The 15,216-nt window shown below is 41.3% G+C and overlaps 1 protein-coding gene across 3 annotated transcripts in view; it reads right to left on the reverse strand.

Annotated features, from left to right (window-relative positions):
- NOX4 (NADPH oxidase 4) overlaps positions 1-15,216 on the reverse strand; it is a 150,441-nt gene that overhangs the window by 113,074 nt on the left and 22,151 nt on the right. For 2 of the 3 annotated variants that reach the window (XM_060771125.2, XM_060771127.2), the window contains exons 3-6: positions 13,005-13,115; positions 9,824-9,908; positions 6,730-6,827; positions 3,071-3,098 (exon numbers count right to left, since the gene is read on the reverse strand). In XM_060771125.2, the coding sequence (XP_060627108.2) occupies positions 3,071-3,098; positions 6,730-6,827; positions 9,824-9,908; positions 13,005-13,115 (322 nt within the window). The remainder of the gene's footprint in view (positions 1-3,070; positions 3,099-6,729; positions 6,828-9,823; positions 9,909-13,004; positions 13,116-15,216) is intronic. The other variant, XM_060771126.2, reaches the window with a different exon arrangement.

Below are 15,216 nucleotides of genomic sequence, written 5' to 3' on the forward strand. Positions count from 1 at the left end.
GCTCCCAGTTACCACTTATGTCATCTAATGTTTTGGTTTGTGGGACACTTTGGACCAATAATCTATTTGATTTAGAACAGTAGTTCCCAAACTTTGGTCCTCTGGATGTTGTGGACTTCAGCTCCCAGAAACCCCAGGCAGCTTTGCCAACGAACGGAAATTCTGTGACCGGAGTCCAAGCAGCTGGAAAACCATGGTTTCAAAGCCATTTTATTAGAATAAACTTTTGGTATTTTAACAGATACAATTATAGTTGAGTGAGTTCTGAGATATTGGGGGAATCCATGGGGTTCAAAGGGCCAAGCTACAACAACTACATGTAGATCAACTGGTTTACGATTCCTTCTCTCATACAGAAAGAATCCTCCACGCATACAGATGTGGAACACCTAGTTCACACAGTTGTTGTTGTTGTTGACCTAATCACATAAACCAAACATATGAATTGACAGCCGATCAGAGAATGAATATGAAAGCCATTGGTTTAGCAAGCATGATCTAGTGCCAATGGCAGGTGAGCTATCCAGGGTGCTGAACCTGCTTACAGGGATTAGGGTTGAGCTCCTCGGACAATTGACAATTAAAGTCCAGACTAAAATTAGGATGCTAAAATTGGGCATGTTCACTGTTCCAATTACACAGCAGCCAGTAACCTAGTGAATCTGTGGCCAAAACAAGATGGTTATCAGAAGTTGCCAACTCATGTCTTCAACTCTTGTATGATGCCATCTCTTAACAGGTGTACATCTGAGAATTTGGAGAATCTCCCATACTATCTCTTTTATTTCCAACTGTGTTTTTGTTTTTCCATTTAACAGGTTTGGTGCATAGGTCAGGAGAAAAGGACAATCACAACTGAAAGAAGGGGTTTGCCAGCAGGGTTTTCCAAAACATAGTCTGTTTTGCCCTTGCAGAGAAGAAGATTCAAGAGAACTTTGAAACCCATTGGTCAGGTTTCAAATGCTAAATGATTTTATCTTGCACTACTATTTTTTGTTACAAACTATTTTGAGCTGTTTACAAAGTTGTTGTTGTTGTTATATTTATTTATACCTGCTTTATCTCTCCTGAAGGAGACTCCTTGGATAACACATGTTTTTTAGGCCAGTGAAACATTTGTAAATAATTATATGTTGTATATTTGTCATATATTTATAGCTTTATATTTTAAATATAATTTATCTGTTATTATTATGTATGCTTTGTATTGGCCTTTGGCCACAAGAACTCAATTAGTGTTATGACTCCCATCTCTTAATACAAAAGAATCCCTGCAGCCTTTTGCTAAAAATTACTGCCTTGGAAATTTCCAAGAGAAAACAGAAGGGAGGGAGAAGGCTTTCTTTAAAACAGGATTCAAACTCTGAGACCAGAGTAAAATGAAATAGAGGCACATCAAATGCAATTTAATGTTGGAGCCATATTATTGTGGAAATGGCAAAGGCGTTAGAATTGACCTGCATAACACAGCAGCAAAACCCCTAAATTGCTGCCTACGTACTGGAAGGGAAAATCTGAAATCTGTAACCAAAGATGACAGAACAGAGACTTTGAAAAATGACTGACATTTAGCTATCAAAGTTGGTAGCCTGAGAAATGGAATATATTATATATCACAAGAGGGAGAGGAACCAAAAGCAATAATGCATGGCACATGAATAATCCACATCTGGACAAAGTCAATGGAATTCATTACTTGCAGCTCCAAGGCTTTTGGCATTCTCTTTTGAGAAAACTGAAAACACCAATAATGCAGATTTGTAGCACTGGTCACATGCATGCCCCTCAGGGATGTTGATGTGGCCACAGGGATAAAAATAAAATAAATAAAAATGCAGTTTGGCCCAGATGTCACAATTGTTTAAAAATTTTGCTACAAAATACCTTCTGGAAAACCAGAAAGGTCCAAACCCTTAACAATCATGCCCTCGTGTACTCTTGAAGATTTGGGGATTTTTGCAATGGCAGAGATAGTGGGGAGTGCAGACCTACATGGCTTCCTAATATAGCCCCCTAGTGTTCCACTCTTGTCCACTGCTACTTTAAAATCATATTAGTCCTAACAATAAATTTCTTTACACTGCATATTCACAGCTGTAATATGAAGTTAATGTCACATACAATGAAATTCAGGAATCTGTAGTTTGATGTGGCACTAGAATTCTTTGGTAGGGCTGGGTAACAACGGAAAAATTTGTTTCTAAACTCGTTTCTTTTTTAGGGGGTCCATTGTGTTTCGTTTTTTAAAAGAATTCCGAATTTTTCTTTAAAATTTTTTGTTATTTACGAAATTTCATAAATTTCGAATTGATTCGTTAATGGCGGACGCGATTGCACAATACGCTAAAAAACCCTCCAAATGGGACAGGGGGGACTTCTGAAGCTTCCCTCTCCCTCTGTTGTTGACTGTTGGTGTGATAATTTATTTTTTTATCACTGATAAAACAAACAACAACTATAAAACTTGCACCAGACATACGGAAATAATAACGAAATAATAACGAAATGATTTCGAAACGATTTCGAACCAATTATGAACCAATTACGAAATAAATTGAAAAATTCATTTTGATTTTTAGTTGCTCCTGCATGGCTCAATATCGGATCGTAAGCTAATTTAAATACGAATCAATAACGAATTACGAAATTAACGAACGAAACCACCCAGCCCTATTCTTTGGCAAAGTGTTTTATATACCTCATAAAACAACAGATCCCAGCATTCCATAGGATGAAGTGGTGACAATTGGAATGCTACTGAAATGCTATAACGGTGTGGTGGATTTTCACCAATCTAGAGAATTTACTCTCTTGCCCAGGAGCACATCAACTTTGTTAGGCATACCTGGATTATTATTTTTTTGTAAAAAAAAGGCTCTCTGAAAAAGAAGATATTGCTACCCATTTCCAATAGGAAATGGCATTCTTTGTTCCAGGAAAGATATATGTTTCTGCCTCTGCAACAAGAGCAGTAATAATAGTCCCTTTCCTTTCGTGTTTTCTCCCCTCAAAGCGTAGTCTAGAAAACTGCCAATTCAACACAATCTTGGTGAAGCTTTTGCTGACTTACCTGTTGTGAAAAGGAGTTTCCTGGGATCCTAGAAAGCAGACACAGACAGCATGAATGATTTAGCAAGCTTAGCCAGAGATAACTTCATCAGTATTCTTAGTCGGAGCAGAGCTGCTGTAAATGAAGGTCTGACCTTCATCTTTACATGGTTGGCTTCTACTCATGTGTCATGTCCTTGCTCTTTCAGAGTATTGGTTAGGAACAAAGGACAAAACTACCCCCAGAACAGCTAAGAAAGTTGGGTATGAAGGAGGAATTAGTTCAAGGCAAGAGGAGAGAAGACGAGAAGCCAGCAACAGAAAACTTTGCTTAGAATAAAGCAAATAGCATCAAGGTGCTCTTATGATGCTTCTTCTGGCCTTTCTGAATGTCTGGGGGGGGGGGGAAATGATGGTTGCAGTCAGGCATGGCTGGCCCTTTAGAGCCGTAGCAAACTACTGGAAGCGAGAGTGAGCTTGTGCTCGAGCTCGCTCCGAAGCCCCGCCTTTCCCCCCCCCAGGCTGCTCTCTCTCTTGCTAGTGTGCCTGTTTTCCCTTGCTAGGGTCACAGGTCACAGTTTAAAATCTGGGGAGAAGTGGATGAGCTCCTTCCATCAACTCCAGCTCCTCATGCGAGGACATGAGAGAAGCCTCCCACAAGGATGATAAAGACATCAAATCATCCGGGCGTCTCCTGGGCAACGTCCTTGCAGACGGCCAATTCTCTCACACCAGAAGCGACTTGCAGTTTCTCAAGTCACTCCTGACACGACAAAAAAAAAACATAACTCAGAAAAGATTTGAGGGCACACAAGAAGAATAATATACTGTGGTTTCTCCACATGGGACTGGACTGCAACTCCCAGGAACCCCAACTAGCATGACTAAAGATGAAGAATGCTACGAGCTGCAATCCACCACTTCTGGAAGGCTATATATTTGCCATGCCTGGCTTACCTGGAATAAAACTATGGCACAACATTCAGAGAAGTGTATGATCCAGTGGGGAATTAAACTGTGATTCATTTGTTAGCCTGAGGTCAATTTTCATCACAATGTGCAAAGATCAAATATCTGAAATTTCTGTAGGCAAACTAGGGATGTAAAGGACTTAAGAGTTTATCCTTTCCTTGATGAGAGAAGTTTCTGAGCACACTGAGGTATCCCATCAAACAAGTGATGAACTGCTGCAGTATTTTGCACATTTCAGGACTCTTTGGAGAGAATGCAGGGAACCCACCATATTCCCAGGGCTTTAGTTCTAGGAGCTCATGCAAATGCAAAAATGCAGTTCTCACACCTCATGTTATTAAATGACAGCAACATGAATACACATGCTTGAGTATATCTGCATTCAGGTCACTGGCATTTAATAATGTGGTGCATAGCCACCCACAGTTGGATTAATTTGCAGATCTAGAGGGCTCACTTTTTGCTGACTTCGTGCCCCTTTTTCTGCACAGATTTAATCTTCTCTCTCAAAGTGCTCTAACTGCTCTCTCAAAAATTACTTTCTCTCTCAAAGTAATCTAACTGCTCTCAAAGTGACATACAAAATATATCCCAAAATAAAATCACCATTACCAAATGTGTCAAAACCTTGTAATTCTCACCCAGCAAGGGGACAACTATTCATTTTTGCAACAATGAAATAAAGGAAGATTTAAATCCCAAGAACAGATACATCAGCTCTGAGTACTAACAAATAACCCACTTGTGCAACTATTCTGTCTTCTCTAACATAAGGGATGCCTTTTTCCCTCTATCGAGGGAAAAACAAAAGCAGATAGATTTGCAAGCTGCAAACAGAGAGACTGCAAGATAAATGCTACTTGTGAAAGCATCCTGGGACTACAAATTCTCAAGTAATCCCAGTATGCCCATAAATTGGCACTCTGTCCAGCCAACACAGACAAGTACAACAAAAAATATACGGAGAATACAGAAGAAATCTAATTTCATCCACTGGTTTAAGCAGATAGCATAATTGTGACTCTCGTCAAAAGGACAGGCAACCTGCAGATCTAGAGCAGACCTCATGCAGCTCTCAATATAACCTCAGTGAGGACTTTGGGCATACTAACATGGACACTTCAACCTAAAGTGGGTAAGAATTGGCTTTGTGGCATTTACATGACTCATGGGGCCATTTTGCTCCCAATGTGAAACAAAGCTGCTTAACAGATTTGTGCCTGCATTGGCAAAGTAGGGGAATACTCCGGAGCCCCTTCAAAGCTCCAAAACAGCCCCACACTTCAAGATGTAGGGGAACAGCTGGGCTGATTCTGTACCACAACCAACAAGAAGACCTTCTACTGTGTTTTGACCTGATGTATCTGCAAGAGTAGGGGATCAAGAGAGAAGCCTTCCCAAGAGATCTGAGCATGGGCCCACTCATGCTCTGAGAGCACAATAGCAGACCGATAGCCAGTGCTGTTGCAACAAAGGAGTTGTGTGCGCCCTGTAACCAGCTCCATCTAGCAATCCAATTGCAGCTCTTTGGAGCAGCTGAAGTTTCCCCAACAATGTTCAAAGGCAGCCTGAAATAGAATGTTACAGTAATCCAAACAAGATGTAATGAGACATCTGTACCTGTGGACAGACCTGACATCTCAAAGAACAGGTGCCAATTGGCACAAGTTTTAACTATGCACATGCATTCCTGACCACCAACAAAACTTGAGCTCCTAATTTGAAGATTGGCGGGTTGGCGGGGACAAGGGACAGGGCCTTCTCGGTAGTGGCCCCTCGGCTGTGGAACGCCCTATCCACAGACATCAGATTAGCTCCCTCATTAATGGCATTTCGGAAGAAAGTAAAAACCTGGTTATTCGAACAGGCGTTTGAATAGGCAGTGCAATGAATTACAATGAATTATAGGAAATCGGTACAATGGATGACGAGCTTGGAATATGACTTTAGTTATGAGACGCCAGTGTGTTGTTTATTGATGTTATTGATGGTTATTGATGTTAATTGCTTATTGTATTATTGTGTTAACTGTCTTTTAAATGGCTGTACGATGTTTGTATTGAATTTTTTGCCGCTGCTTGTTGTTAACCGCTCTGAGTCGCCTAATTTGGCTGAGAAGAGCGGTATACAAATAAAGTAAATAAATAAATAATTTGAAGATTGAATTCAGAGGCTGCAGAGGTACATCTTCAGGGAGGATATAATATTATTTGGTGGAGTCTTAATCTCTGTTCCCTGAACTGCCTTTCAGTTGATCAAGAGGACTTCCATCTCATCTAGATGAAATTTTAGTTAGTTCACTTCAGTAATGGATCCAGTCATTTCATTACTTATTTCAAGCAAAACGGGATAATATAGAATGTTTAAAAATCAAAATTAAACTATCATATTAAAATATTAATTTTAAACAGTTTATAAAAGGTCATTAAAATACAGTACAACCCTCACCATGGTTACATGAAACTGCAAACCAAACACCATTATATTACCTGACTTTCAGTCCCAGCATATCCTAAAAATTATATTGGCCAACCATAGACATTCCAAGAGAGTTATCCTCTCTATGGATTCACTAGCTCCTCCAACACAAGTATAGTAACTTCCAGAGGAAATATATCATAGTAACATGTTGGAGGATCTAGTTGGGATCCTTCTAAAAGTCACGTAGGGACAATCAGAAAGAAGAAACATGGAGTTCTGCCCACTCACCTCACCATGATAGTTGGCTACGTTGAGGGCAAGAAACTGTTCACTGTAGTTCACAGAGAAGTTCAATGCATTCACCAGGTGAGCACCAACATGAATCACTAGAACAGAAGAAAAAATTGATGTGTTTAAAGACACTGAAGATTCCATACATAAAACTCACATGTCAACACCAGTAAAACCTGCAACAAAATGTGGATTATTGCTGCTTGGGAGTCTAGCCACTTTGTTCCATTCTCCCTTCTTACAACACTGTGTATCCCAGTTCACATTCAGTTCACACTGGGTTGCTTAAATTTTATTTTACTGTGATACTTAGGAGAAATAAAGCAGGAACTGATAGCATGCCAATAGAGTAGTTTCAACCAATAGAGAAAGAATCCAACTTTTAATGAAAGTCTAACAACACATATGGGAATCATTGAGGATCGGAGAGACTTATGGACAGGAGTTCTACAACTACCATCACAAAAGTGTTGGTAACAAAAAGTTTCAATTTTCAGAGATTTTTGGATTTCTGGATACTGAGGTTATAGTAATTTGTTTACATCATGAGGACTCATTAGTAATGAAAATACAGTTGAAGACCAAAAAAAAAAGAAGAAGGGGCACATTACCCCATTGTCCCATGTTTATGCCGCCCCGAGTCCCCTCAGATGGAGGCTGGGTATAAAGTTGTTGTTGTTGTTGTTGTTATTCTGACAAAAAAGCACAGTGTGTCCTAGCAAATGAGATCTATATGCTGGATTTTATATCACAAAATCACAAGTCGAGCACTTCCGTCTAGGACTGTGTGATGTATTTTCGAATGATGCACTCAGATCCAAGTAAGGTGACCTTTTGCAGTTGACAGATCATAGCTTTGTCAATGTTTATTGTTTCCAAATGCCAGCTGAGATCTTTTGGCACGGCACCCAGTGTGCCCATTACCACTGGGACTACCTGTACTGCCTTAGCCTTTGCAGTTCAATTTTGAGGTGTTGATAATGGTTGAGTTTTTCCTGTTGTTTTTCCTCAATGCGGCTGTCACCCAATATGACAACATCAATAATCCAAACTTTTTTCTTTTCCACAATCATGATGTTTGCCGTATTGCATTCCAAAACTTTGTCAGTCTGGATTCGAAAGTCCCACAGTATTTTTGCATGTTCAGTTTACACTACTTTTGCAGGTTTATGATCCCACCAGTTCTTCACTACTGGCAAGTGGACCTTGTGACATAAGTTCCAATGAATTATTTGGGCCATAGAGTTATGCCTCTGTTTGTAGTCTGTCTGTATGATTTCCTTGCAGCAGCTGAGGATATGATCAATAGTTTCATCAGCTTCCTTGCACAATCTGCATTTTGGGTCATCAGCTGATTTTTCAATCCTGGCCTTAATGGCATTGGTTCTGATGGCTTGCTTCTGGGCTGCAAGAATCAGGCCTTCTGTCTCCTTCTTCAGGGTTCCATTTGTGAGCCATAACCAGCTCTGCTCCATTATAAACTTTTCCTTCAATTTTGTGAAGAAATCAACTTTTACTTCAATTTTGTCATTATTATTATTATTATTAATTATGATGGTTCAATAAATAAAAAATATTTCATGTACAAAGGTATTTAAAAGATGGTCTAAAATTACTATGTATGGTGTATATGAAGCATAAATGAATGTAGGAATACAAAATCTTACAAAATCTAAAATCTGAAACGCTTCTGTTCTCTAACATTTTGGATAACGGATACCCAATTAAGTGGCTGGGGTTGTTTGTGACCAAGCTTGGGAAACTGGGTTGTTGTAGGTTTTTCCGGGCTATATGGCAGCGCCCAGACACGCATCAAGGAACATGAAAGGCACTGCAAACTACTCCAACCAGAGAAATCAGCCATAGCAGAGCACCTGATGAACCAACCTGGACACAGCATATTATTTGAGAACACAGAAATGCTGGACCACTCTCACAACCACCATGTTAGACTACACAGAGAAGCCATTGAAATCCACAAGCATGTGGACAATTTCAACAGAAAGGAGGAAACCATGAAGATGAACAAAATCTGGCTACCAGTATTAAAAAACTCAAAAATTACAACAGCAAAACAACAGAGGGGAAACAAACAGGCACATAAAATCACTCTCAACAAGAGATTTCCCCCAGGCACTTCCAGGCCATTGAATGCAAATCAAGGTGATCAGCTGAAACATTCCCAGCTAGCCCCAGCAGACAGGGGTCCTTTGTCTCACCCTGGTCATTCCACAGATATATAAACCCATTTTTCCTACTTCCAACAAACCTCACTACCTGAGGATGCTTGCCATAGATGCAGGCGAAACATCAGGAGAAAAATTGCCTCCAGAACATGGCCATATAGCCCGGAAAAACCTATAACAACCCAGTGATCCTGGCCATGAAAGCCTTCGACAATACAAGCTTGGGAAATTTTCTAAATTAATTATGGTACTCAGAAGAGCAACCTGGGAGCAATGGTTTTCTAAAAACAAACTCTACCAAACTCTGGTTAAAAATAAGATTCAAACACAAATACTGTCTCTTCCACAAAGTGGACTGAAGAAATGGGATGCTTGCTGCCTTCCCTTTAGCAGCAAACTATCTTGGACGAGTGAGCTCATGAATTACTCTGTATGGGCAATTTAGTGAAATAATATGTAAGGCAACAGTTATGTCTTTTATGTGGGGGCAGAGAACTAAATCAGACAAGAGAATAGGGTTAAAATAGCTGACAGGAATCCTCCACAGAGAACAAATTTTTGTCTGCCCACACAGCCTTCACTGCAACAGCATCTGTGTTACTTTGTTTAAACTGGATGTGTTTGAGCCAGGATCAGTTCTATGCCATCTACTAGCTTTCAACTGGGTTTTTAATGGGGAGAGAGAGAGGGAGAGAGGCAGCTGCTCAGACTCAGAGATTCTTAAATGAAGACCTCTTCCTCTTGAAGAGTAGAAGACTCTGGGAAAATGCTTCCAGTTCTCTATAAGAGAAACGTGGAACAAGAGTACCCCCTCATGTACTGTGGAAGAAAAGCCACAAATGGTTTATGATGTTGTCACATGCTTTACAGCAAGACCTTGCATTGTTAGCACTAGAAAGACACACCTGAGAAGATGCAGATCATCACACCACACGTCACATGGAAAGTTTTGCTTTTATCCAGCAGCCTCCTAGTTTTTCGACTGGGCACCTGGGGGAAAAAAAGAATATAAATCACTACCTATTTTTTTTTTTTTAAAAAGAGAGATCAGTCAAAATCAGTATCTCTCTAAGGCAGAAGAAGAGATCTGTGCTGTCTTTCAGAGGAGGAACTCTCAAGACGGGTTTAGGCATCTACTCCTACAAGACAAGTGGTTGGACTAGATGGCCCTTGGGGTCTCCTCCAACTCTATGATTTTACAACTACAATTCCAGCATTCCTCTCCAAAAAGAAAATCTGGGAGAAGAGTACAGAGACAAATGCAACCTACTAGAAGTCAAGTAGGTTCTGGTTAGTTGCTTTAGGCCAAGTTAAATTGGATTGGCAGCACCCTCTAGAGTAGAATAAATTTGCTGAATCAATAATTAACTTGATTAGTCAAATTTTATCTAATTTTCATGGATTTAGTGGGTCTATCAGGGGTGTGAATTGTGATTGGACTGCATCTCCCAGCATTTCACACCATTGGCTATGCTGGTTAAGGATGATGGGATTTCCAGTGTAACAATGTCTAGAGGAGCTCATAATGCCCATTCCTGATCTAAAGGTCCAATCAAAGTAGAATCAATACTTAAAAAATAAACAGAAAACCCCAGGACTGTATCACTTAATTTAATTTATTTATTTATTTAACTTGTATACCGCTACTTCCAATTTGGCTCAGAGCCATTTACAGAAATAGATTAAAAACAGTACAATTTGCTTTAAACAGCCATAACAATAACAATAGGTAGCAAGGACAGACATAGCCTGGGTTGTTGACCCATCAAAAGCTTGCCGGAAAAGAAAAGTTTTGCAGGCTTTCTGAAAAGCAAGTAGGTCTCGGATAGTTTGAGTTTCAACCGGCAAGGCATTCCATAAATAAAGGGCTATGATCGAGAAGGCTCTGTGCCTAGTAGAGGACGATGATAAGTCCGGATGTTAGGGACTGCAAGCAAATTTTGGTCTTCAGACCGGAGTAATCTCTGGGGTTGGGAGGGGGATAAGCGGGCCCTCAGGTACGCTGGCCTCAGATCATATAAAGCCTTAAAGGTTAGTACCAGCACCTTGAAAGTGATCCGGTACTCAATCAGTAGCCAGTGCAGCTATTGGAGAATTGGGGTGATATGACACCTCGCCGGCACCCCGGCAAGAAGATGAGCCGCCACATTTTGCACCAGCTTCAGTTTCTGGATCACTGACAAAGGAAGGCCAATGTAGAGGGCGTTACAGTAGTCAAGCCTCGAGATGACTGTCGCCTGGATCACCGTAGCCAGGTCATTCCTAGATAGGTAGGGAGCCAGTCGCCTAGCCTGACGTAGATGGAAAAACGCATATCTGCTCACAGCAGAGACCTGGGCCTCCATTGTGAGCAGAGGGTCCAATGCCTCCAGTAAGTTACTGTGTGCCTGAAGAATTGCCTCACAACACACGCTGGTAGTCATGGAGTCTGAATATGCTAAGGAGAAAATACTTGTGGCCATTCTGTGTTTTTCACAGAATTACTGAGTTCGGAAAGACTCCAAAGGCTATCTATGCCTTGTGGGAACTCCCTCCTCAGTGCCATTAGATCAGCCCCCCCCCCCCCCCCCGCCTTCCTGGCCTTCAGAAGGGAAGTGAAAACATGGCTTTGGGATCAAGCCTTCGGAGAATAGTTGCAGTACAATAAGGGATATGGAATAGTGGAATAACTATTGGAAAGGCCCTGGGCTGTGATTATGGATGGCATGATTTTAAATACTGGATGTAATATTTTTAAATGTTTAATATGTATTAATTATAATTATAATGTTCATTGGAATTGATGCTTTAAGGCATTGAATAATTGCCTATATGTAAGCTGCCTTGAGTTGCCTTCGAGAAAAGCAGGGAATAAATAAGGTAAATAAATAAAAATAAATAAACTAAAGCATTTGTAAAAGATTTCTACCTAACTTCTGTTTGAAGTCCTCCATGAAGGGGAATCCGCCACTTTCTGAGGCAGTTGATTCCTCTGTCAAACACTTCTTAAAGCAAACACCCTGCTACTAAGTGGAATCTCTTTATCTTATAAATTTCAATCCATTGATTCATATTCATAGCCTCTGGAGCATCAGAAAACATTCTTGCTCCATCTTCTGCGTTACAGAAAACTGTGGTGGTGCAACGGGTTAAACTGCTGAGCTACTGAACTTGCTGAGGTTGGTGGTTCAAATCCACAGGACAGAGTGAGCTCCCCCTGTTAGCCCCAGCTAATGCCAACCTAGCAGTTAAAAAACATGCAAATGTGAGTAGATCAATAGGTATCACCTCAGCAGGAAGGTAAATGGTGCTCCATGCAGTCATGCTGGCCACATAACCTAGGCGGTGTCTACAGACAACACAGGCTCTTCAGCTTTGAAATGGAGATGAGCACCACCCCAGAGACAGAGATGAGCACTACTACCCTCAGAGCTGGAGATGAAGGGGAAGCCTTTACTTTATCTGTGTATCTGTGTCATTGCTTTAAGGCACTGAATGTTTACCTTGTGTCTGTTTATGTCTGTATATGCTGGAATCCACCCTGAGTCCCCTTGGGGAGATAAGGTAGAATACAAATAAAGTGTATTATTATTATTATTATTATTATTATTATTATTATTATTATTGTCGAAGGCTTTCATGGCTGGAATCACTGGATTGTTGTAGGTTTTTTCGGGCTATATGGCCATGTTCTAAAGGCATTTTCTTCTGACGTTTCGCCTGCATCTATGGCAAGCATCCTCAGAGGTAGTGAGGTCACTGCCTCTGAGGATGCTTGCCATAGATGCAGGTGAAACATCAGGAGAAAATGCCTTTAGAACATGGCCATATAGCCCGAAAAAACCTACAACAACGCATTATTATTATTATTATTATTATTATTATTATTATCTTCCCTCACTTATTTAAAGGCAAATATTGTGCCATTTCTCAGTCTTCAATTCTCCGACCTTGGTAAGAAGCTATTCAATTTTCCTCTAATTTAAAGCAGAGTGTGAAAAAGTTGCTTGTTTTGGAATGCAGCTCTGATAATTCTCCAGCCAACATAACAAATCCCAACGAACAATAAACACATCTACTTGAGATAATTAGATTATTCTCTCTTACCTTTTGAGAACCTCGAAGGAAGGCAAGAAGAATCCGGCAGACAGGTAACAGAACCAGGCTGCAGTTGAGGTTAAGAATGGATGCAGAAGCTCTGCTGAGGCACAATCCTAGCTGAACAAAAACAGCAAGGGTTAACATTGGGCTTTTTTACTTATGGGAGAAGCCAAGGATATTTTCAACTGAAAGGTGGGAAGGAGTTTTATTGGTTGAAATAAAATAAGCAAAACAATTATAAAAATGTGTTCCCTTAAAACAAGAAAATAACTGGGTTGTTGTAGGTTTTTTCGGGCTATATGACCATGGTCTAGAGGCATTCTCTCCTGACGTTTTGCCTGCATCTATGGCAAGCATCCTCAGAGGTAGTGAGGTCTGTTGGAACTAGGAAAAGGGGGTTTATATATCTGTGGAATGACCAGGGTGAGACAAAGGACTCTTGTCTGCTGGAGCTAGGTGTGAATGTTTCAACTGACCACCTTGATTAGCATATAATGGCCTGACAGTGCCTAGAGCAAACTTTTGTTGAGAGGTGATTAGATGTCCTTGTTTGTTTCCTCTCTGTTGTTGTGCTGTTGTAATTTTAGAGACCTCTCTACCTCTGAGGATGCTTGCCATAGATGCAGGCGAAACGTCAGGAGAGAATGCCTCTAGACCATGGCCATATAACCCGAAAAAACCTAGCCAGTGATTCCGGCCATGAAAGCCTTCGACAATACAAGAAAATAACCCACTACAATTCAAGGGTTCTGTACAAAATTCCTTTTCAATTACAACTCCCTGCATCTTGGATTTACAATCCAATAATTTATTTTTTTCAAATTCTGACCCAAAACAACCAAAGAGGCTTAGAAATTAATACATGGTTTTCTAGGAAAAAAATGAGTTTCAATCTACAGTAGAGGGCTCGGTTATCCAACGTAAATGGGCCAGCAGAACATTAGATAACTGAATAACTTGGATAATAGGGAGGGATCAAGGAAAAAGCCTACTAAACCCTCTCCTTCCTGCCTCCTCTGGGTCCCGGCTCCCTACCCTGCTTGTACCAGCAGCAAAAGCCGCTCTCCCTCACTCACTCACTCATCCATTCTCCTTTTGCCTTTGCCACCAGGATGAGGAACCAGGGCCCAGAAGAGGGAGGAAGGGGAGGCCAGGCTTCTGGTTCTGCCACTGCCACCTTTGCTGCTGGGGACCAGCCCAGTGAGTGAGCAAGTGAGGGTGGGTGGGTGAGTGAGCGAGTGAGGGATGGTGGGTGAATGAGGGAGGGAGGGCGGCTTTTGCCATCGGGACGAGTGGGATAGGGAGCCGGGGCCCGGAGGAAGCAGAAAGGAGAGGATTTAACAGGCTTTTTCTTGATCCCTCCCTTGATTTTTTCGCTGTGGTACCTCACCTCCAGGAGCAGCCGGGGTGGTTTGTCCATGTTTTCAGAGGTTAGGGTTAGGACAATAGGGTTTTTTTTTTTGTTGTGAGCGACTTGAGAAACTGCAAGTCGTTTCTGGTGTGAGAGAATTGGCCGTCTGCAAGGACGTTGCCCAGGGGACGCCCAGATGATTTGATGTTTTTATCATCCTTGTGGGAGGCTTCTCTCATGTCCCCGCATGAGGAGCTGGAGTTGATAGAGGGAGCTCATCCGCCTCTCCCCGGATTCAAACCTGTGACCTGTCAGTCTTCAGTCCTGCCAGCACAGGGGTTTAACTCACTGTGCCACTGGGGGCTTCAGGGCCATAGGATAATATTGAGTGTCGGATGAGTGGAGGCAGGATAACCGAGACTCTACTGTAGTTTGTTTTTTTTGCACTGCACTTTCCACAATCATGCTCTGGGAAACATGGCTTCTGGATTCTGAGAATTGTACTCTAAAGAGCAACTTTTCCGAGTCCTCCCATAAAGCACACACTGCAGGCCTTTGCTTTGTAAAATATTCCTAGCATGTTTTCTCTTAGATCTCTGAAAGGAGAATCGATTGCAGAGATTTAAACTGGGTTTTTAAAAATAATAGTATAAAAATCTGGGAGTGGCCCTAGAATGCACTTGAGAGAGCACACATACAGACACAGTGGTGCTCATCACATGGGACAAATGGCCAGACTCACTCTTCTTTAGCCATCTGTTTCTGCCCAGCCTCTGCATGCTTGTAATGTCCAAGCACATGTCTGTACCGCCCACAAGGAGCCCAGCAATCCTGCCAATCCATTTTCCAAAGAGCTCCAAATGGCAT

This window comes from Anolis sagrei, chromosome 3 (genome assembly GCF_037176765.1).
Source record: "Anolis sagrei isolate rAnoSag1 chromosome 3, rAnoSag1.mat, whole genome shotgun sequence".
NCBI lineage: Eukaryota > Metazoa > Chordata > Lepidosauria > Squamata > Dactyloidae > Anolis > Anolis sagrei.